The sequence below is a fragment of the Prunus dulcis genome, chromosome 6, assembly GCF_902201215.1.
Source record: "Prunus dulcis chromosome 6, ALMONDv2, whole genome shotgun sequence".
NCBI lineage: Eukaryota > Viridiplantae > Streptophyta > Magnoliopsida > Rosales > Rosaceae > Prunus > Prunus dulcis.
The window spans coordinates 21343030-21350046 of NC_047655.1; the positions used below are offsets into that span (position 1 = coordinate 21343030).

A 7017-nucleotide genomic window follows, 5' to 3' on the forward strand; every position below is an offset into this window, starting at 1 on the left:
AAACCATTTTTTTGCCCAACCCCCCCAGCCCGAGTCCAGCCTTAGCTGCTGAAAATGCTCTTATACCAACAACCCTAGGCCAAAATTGTTCGATTGTTTTATCCCTAGAAAAAAAAGATCATGCACTTGATCTGATCAATTAAAATCAAATCAAATTGCAAAATGTACCAAAAATAAATGGTTGGAAACGATAAATACTCCATAAATCAGTATGGGGATAACAAAAATGAAGAAAAGAAATTGGTATATATGTTTATATTTTTCAATATATAAAAACTCTATTCAAGTATTATTCAATAATTCAACCATGTATGCGGGGTGAGGGCTCGCTCCAAAGGGAAAGAGATCTTGTTCTATAGTTCCATAATGCATTATATGCTTTGTTTCTCAAATCTGAAAATGAACTGATAGCAGACCAGTCCATGACAGATTCTTATGAATCTATCTCTATCATCACATGACAAAGTTACCAGATCCCGATTCAAGTCCAAGTTCGGAAATTGAAGCTTCTAGATCAAGTGAACTATCAAGATCCCGATCCCAATTCCATTCCAATCAACTAAACATCACCAGTTAAAAGTTTGCTTCAAGTAAATTATCAGCTAGAATTAGCCAGTAAATTGCTTATGAGTAACATTATCTGCCATTTTCTTGTAAAATTCATTTGCGAGTACAATCAAAGTGACAAATCTTCCATATGATTGAAGAATGGAGGAAGAAAGAAAGCACCCACTCCTGTCAGAATCAGAATACAAATCATTTCCATTGATTAAAGAGGAATGGAGGAAATCAAATTACATAACCCAGCCTGACATCAAATTAGTAACCCATTCACAAGTTTGGGGCACACATGAAAAATTGACAAAGCAAGTCCACAGAAATCTAACAAATAAAAAGAACTGAGAGTCTTATAACAACCCAAACACTGGCAAACCCTATATCTGAACTCAACCAAAGCCATAAAAACTGAGGGCAGATTACAGAGGGAAGATCCAACCAAGAACTCACCATGATTAGACAAGCATCTAGAACTCAAATCTACTGGGTGCGAGTTCTGCTGCTTTCTGCATTTCTGATCGGATAGAAGTAAGGATGGGCCTGCATGCATAAATAAAGTTCAATTCATTTTACAATTGAGTTTGAAACATATTATTATTGCAACACCATAAGCATAGTGCCCATGGTCAGGGATTCTTAACCCCCGACTTTTCAAAGCATGGGCCTTGCCCCACACCCCATTAACTGTAAAGATCTAGACTGGCTCTTTCTACTTCTTACAGAAGTAGGGAATCAGAACCTCGTATGTATATCGAGTTCAATTTGGTACACTGTAACTTCTTCCTCACATGGTTGGTTAGATGGACAGAAGCAGTACTCTTTAAGATGATTTTCCTGTCCATTACTGGGAAAAGAACATCATGCCTTTTCACTTCTGATCATCTATCATGTAGGAAGAGGTTCAGGTGTAACGAATTGGGATGCATACATGTGGGGTTCTGACAGTAAGAAGGAGAAAGAGCCAGTTATTTGGGTGTGGGGCGGGGCCCATACGGAGCTTGCCCCTACTCAAGGTCCATGCTTTGAACAGTCCCGGATTAAGAACTAGGATTTTACCATTGCTTCTTTTGCAGTTGGCCTTTCCTGGTGATCATAACGCAGCAACTTGTCTACGAAGTCAATAGCCTACAGAAAGGACATCACAAGTAATTAAAGACTATGAAAAACTCAAAACAAAACGAATCCAACACAATGAAAAAAAATTTACCTCAGGAACCGATAAGTGCTGATTATCAACATTAATGAATTTTGTCCATGGTTTCCTGCTATGCCTACATCAGAAATTTTTTATGGGGGGGAAAAGTCAGCGTGCCTGGTAACAAGGGAATAAAGAACAAATCATGAGAAAACCACCTACCTCCCAACTAGAGCTGCAAGGTGTGGGTCTAACTCTATTCGGTACTTGTGCAGATAAGCATTTAATTCATCTGTCCCAAGTACCTGTTTGAGCAAAAGATTCCAAGACACTGAATTAGATTTCAATTGCTTTTTCTTCTTTTTCAAAGCAACACTAGACATGATATAGCATATTTCACACACACACACACACACACACACACACACACAGAGTGCTTTCTTTTCTTCTTGAAAGCCACATCATTTGTTATATGAATTGAATATACACCACAACAAGAAACACACACAAATACATTTATTTGCACAAGTGTCAAATGCAGTCACATAGGCATATGATGAAGGATTCCACTCATTAAAAAACAGGTAATCCGCATTATTGGTTCTCTCAATGCGATGGGCACATGAATCAATTTGACAAAGTAGAGGCAAAAGATTAACTGTTGAAGTACAATAAGAACAACAATAAAAGACAAAGAAGCTTTTTAACTAGCATGCATACCTTTGCTATTTTGACTAGCTGATCATAGTTATCATGTCCATAGAAGAATGGCTCCTTACGAAATATCTGTACAGCAGAAGGCTCAAGAATAAGCATCACAAGAGAGCATCACATACTTTGACATGGTATCAAATTTTGAATCTCCTTGCCATCTGCCACCCATGGATAAATAGGCAAGCAGATCAAGATCCACTGTCCATGCATCACTAAGAAAAGTTTTATCCATCACATCTGAAGTACTCATTTCGGGATAGAAAAACTATTGCATATATTCAAGCATCCCCCGCTAAATGCATAAATTTCATCATATCAGGGGTTGATTTTGGGTTAGATGGGGAAGAGGATACACAATACTTGATATATTTAGGCCAAATACCAGCATAACCATAATGAGCTCAGGAGTATGTGATATATAAGGTGCCTTAATAGAACAAAATAGGTTGGGACAAGCTCACCATTCCAGCAAACATGCAACCAAGACTCCACAAGTCTAAAGAATAATCATAATCTTGTAAATCAACAAGAAGCTCAGGACCTTTGAAATACCTGCAATAAAATGGGGGGCGGTAAGACAAATCTGAATACACAAAATTTATGTTACATATAATAACCATCATTTCATAGTATAAACTAAAAGTATCCCCTTCATCCTGCACCTATTTTCTGCCTTGCTGTGGTTCCCCTGTTCCCAAATAACTCCAAATATTGCAGGTATGATTTTGCACTAATGTTGCATAATTTCCATACCAGATCCGTTCTATTCCAATATCACTCCTCAAGTCAGAATAAAATAAAAATAAAAATTTGTTGAAAGAATGTAGTTTTTGGGGAAAAATTCCTCAAAATAAAGAAAATGAGGGTGGGCGTGGAGGGATAAGGGGACTTGTTTCCTAAAACAATGTAGCTTTAATAAGGTAAGTTCTGTCCAGCAAGTGTCTTCCCACATTCCTACATTCAAATATAGAATTGTAATTTTAAACTTTCCACACAATCAAATTCTCTATATACAAGAAGGTTTTAGGCAAGAGCAACAGTTTCTGCGACAGAAAATATAAAAAAAGTTATCATAGTTTCAGATAAGAATGTATGAAATGTGAATAAATATTATTGTCTTCTGTGAAGTAAAAGATATGAAAACAACCTTGAAGCAACACGAACATTATACTCCTTCTCAGGATGATAGAACTCGGCAAGGCCCCAATCTATAAGGCGAAGCTTACGCTGCTCATGATCGATCATAACATTATGGGGCTTCACATCTCGATGCATAATACCTTGCGAGTGGCAATAATCCAAAGCCTACACAAAGAGATCCATAGATGACCAAGTTAAATAATCCTACAAGCTGAAGAACTAAAATTTTGAGTTGGAAAATGGAAGTCCACACTTTGAGCATTGAGAACAAAACATAAACCTGTATCCATGTATATAAGCACCAGGCTCTTGAAGCTAGTTGGCTCAAACAGAAACTCACAAAATATTTAACAGAAATACCTCCACATTTTAAATTTTAAATTGCCTTAAATTAAGGTCTGATTTTCTCCAAGCCTGAAGAGATGATTATTCCCTTCTTTTCTTTTTCTTATGAGATGTCCTATATAAATCCTGTGTAATTGAGTTGTTCCATCTCTCAGTCTCCCAATAGCACCTTATGTATGGGAACATTGAAACATAAGCATCTCAATAAGTTTCTCATTTGGTAATGGTATAAGGGCAGTAGATTTCAAGATCAAACAATAAAGAACATTCATGATAAGAAACAAATCTAGAAAGGGAGCTGCCTAAATATTAGTCCTATAGGTCCCTCAACCCCATCTTGAGTTCTAGCTATCTGCATGTTCTCCTACAATATTTTCATAATTACAAGCAGAAAGGTCAACCCTGTTATGGAAATTCCATAGAAACTCTTAGCGTTGATCACCTCAAAAGATAAGTGCTCTCATCTTGCTTAGGGGGGCCATGTACAGCCACCGTCAATATTTTCTTCCTGACCAAATTTAAAAGTGAAGACTAGAGCCATGAACCCAAGGCCGCACAGGGACATGCCCCTAATGGGCCGGATTTGGGAGAATAAATGGCAACTGCTGCAGGGAGGTAAAATTCCATGACTAATTCTAATGTTTAATTTTTTTGTTACTTTATGAAATTATATTGTTTTATAAATGTTCTGTGTAAACGTATTTTATAGTGTTATTGTCCATATTTGAAGTAGAGTTATTACTTACATTCTTTTAAAATAAAAATAAAAAAGGTGGCAGGGAAGGGTTGAGGGGGCTAATATTCTCGTGGGGTGGGGTGAAGAAGTTCCACTGTCCACATTTTTAAGGCAATGATGGGGGCGGGATGAGGATCAAAAATAGAAGTGGCAATGGCAGCACTAGCCCAGCCTACACCTTTTTCTAGTAGGACTATTGAAACATTTAAATTGCACCTAGGCCATTCCCCAAAGCTGCATAAAGTAAGTAACAGCCAGCCTGATATATCACTGATCCATACTACAACTCAAAAATATTGATCGTTACTTCAAGTTTGCCTGAAGTTCAATTATTTATAAAATTGGTTGACAAAATTTGAACTTTTCCAGTGTAGAGTGGGAAATAAAACTGCAAAGAAGAAAATTGGAATAATGCTACAAGCTCCATCATCACTCCCGGGCACAAAGAGAAAGAAATCGACCTTATTATGGCCTTAGAAAGAAATTTCAAACCTTGCAAATGTAAAGAATTAACTCAGTTTAAATCTCATATCATTATGGTCATATAATTCATGCTTCTTCTAAGTGAATGAAAATATAATCACAAGTCATCCTTTTTAAAAATTTCAGAACCAGAATGCCAAAGCTTACCTTGAGAAGTTCATAGATATAGTATCGTATGTCATAATCTGAGAGCGTCGGATAAAGCACTTTAAAATCTGTATTATTCACATATTCAAATATGAGACTAGGGGTCTTTGATTGCTGGTCCCTGACAATATCAAGCAACTTCACAATGTTGGGTCCTCCACAAAGATTCTGCAAGATTTTAATCTCCCTCTTAATCTGCATTTAATGCCAAATAAAAAATGTAAGTCTCACTGATTCTATAGAAATTTGTCATACAAGAAAAGCACTTTACTTCTTCTTCTTTTTTTTGGGGGGTGGGAGAGAGATGCGATAATACTGGTTTCTTTACTTAACTGTAAGAAGATTTCAGCTCTAACTTCATTAAGATCCCACAACTACAAGATTTCTAAATCAGACGCGCATGACAACAAGAAAGAAACAAATAGAAATAACCAAAGAAAGTTACTAAGGGAGCACAATTACTTACAACCAAATAATAAGAACAAAACGTCAATCTCCTCCCTATATACACACATAAGAAGGGAAAGGCAATGCAATTCAGAACTCACCTTCTTCTTTTTAACAGGTTTGAGAATCTTGATAACACATTTCTCGTTATCGGTGCAGTGAACCCCCTCAAACACCTCACTGTATTTTCCTCTCCCAACCTTCCTCACCACCTCGTAGTCATCCTGCTCCCTGTACAACCACAATTAATCCAAGAACAATAAAACATCCCTAAATTATTCAATTTTCCCACCAACCAAACCAAAATTTCCTTATTTTTTCTCGCAATCCAAACAAGAAACAGAAAAGGGTTGTTAGTTCGTTACCCCCACTGGACGGTGAGGGACTCGTAGTCCCAGTAATCCTTGGGTCGGATCACGTTGACATCGGAGTAAATCCTAGCCTTGGAGGCGGCGCCAGGGCGGCGAATCGATTTACAGATCTTCTGCGCCAGGGTTTCTGGGAAAGGATGAAGCGGCCTCGGTGGGCGGTACGACGTCGTATGGCGGTGAGGAACGGGAGTCGCCGACGACGCGATACGGCGGACGAGAGGGCGCGAGGACTGAGAAACCGAGAGGAGGTGAGAGGAGAAGAAAGCAGGGTGAGGGCGTGCGAGGAAGAGAGAGAGAAGGTTGTGGTGATGGTGAGAGACGGTGAATTCCAAGGAAGGCCTTATGGCCATCAATCAAATCGCCCAATACAAAAAGTAGAAGAAGGACCGATGCCCAGTCCTTCTTTGCCCTTTTCTTTCTCTCTCTCTCTTTTCTTCCTTTTTTGTTTATTCCTTTTTTTATTCACATTATTATTATTTTGTATTTTCTTTTTAAGACAACCATTTCTCATCTCAGAAGCCAAATTAGTTTTTATTATTTTTATAATTAAATTTTTTATTTTAATTTTCATAAATGGGGATTTGGAGCAGCTGGGCTAACTATGTATATTTAATAACACTCTGATTGCCTAATGACTCAACGATGAGTAATGATGATGGATGAACTTTGAGAATAATAGTTTTCTAATAACTGTAAGTCACATATTAGATGGATGAATGGATTGAAAATAGATAACATGCGCACCTACGATTGGCGGATAGAATAAAGGGGCCTAGAACATCCCGAAAAGGACAATAGGCATAAGAGAGGCCCGATTGCAATCTTTCTGGGCTAACATCACAATAGGCACAAGACAGCCATTGCGAATGCGCTTAATGACTTTCTATAATTTAATGCTGTTTTATTTTATAAATAATTTGTTATTTTTACTATTTTGGTTA

General features: G+C 37.6%; 1 protein-coding gene across 2 annotated transcripts; it reads right to left on the minus strand.

Annotated features, from left to right (window-relative positions):
* Positions 1-334: 334 nt before the first annotated feature.
* LOC117630865 (casein kinase II subunit alpha-like) lies at positions 335-6596 on the minus strand. Of its 2 annotated transcripts, XM_034363690.1 has the most exons (11): positions 6071-6596; positions 5807-5936; positions 5259-5453; positions 3555-3712; positions 2869-2959; positions 2414-2479; positions 1916-1998; positions 1766-1829; positions 1615-1683; positions 1009-1098; positions 335-735 (listed from the first exon to the last, which is right to left on the minus strand). In XM_034363690.1, exons 1-10 carry the CDS (start codon positions 6424-6426, stop codon positions 1039-1041), a joined length of 1272 nt encoding a protein of 423 aa, XP_034219581.1. In that variant the 5' UTR covers positions 6427-6596; the 3' UTR covers positions 335-735; positions 1009-1038. The 2 variants fall into 2 exon arrangements, with proteins under 2 accessions (XP_034219581.1, XP_034219580.1); XM_034363689.1 differs by having other exon boundaries at positions 574-1098.
* Positions 6597-7017: the final 421 nt, after the last annotated feature.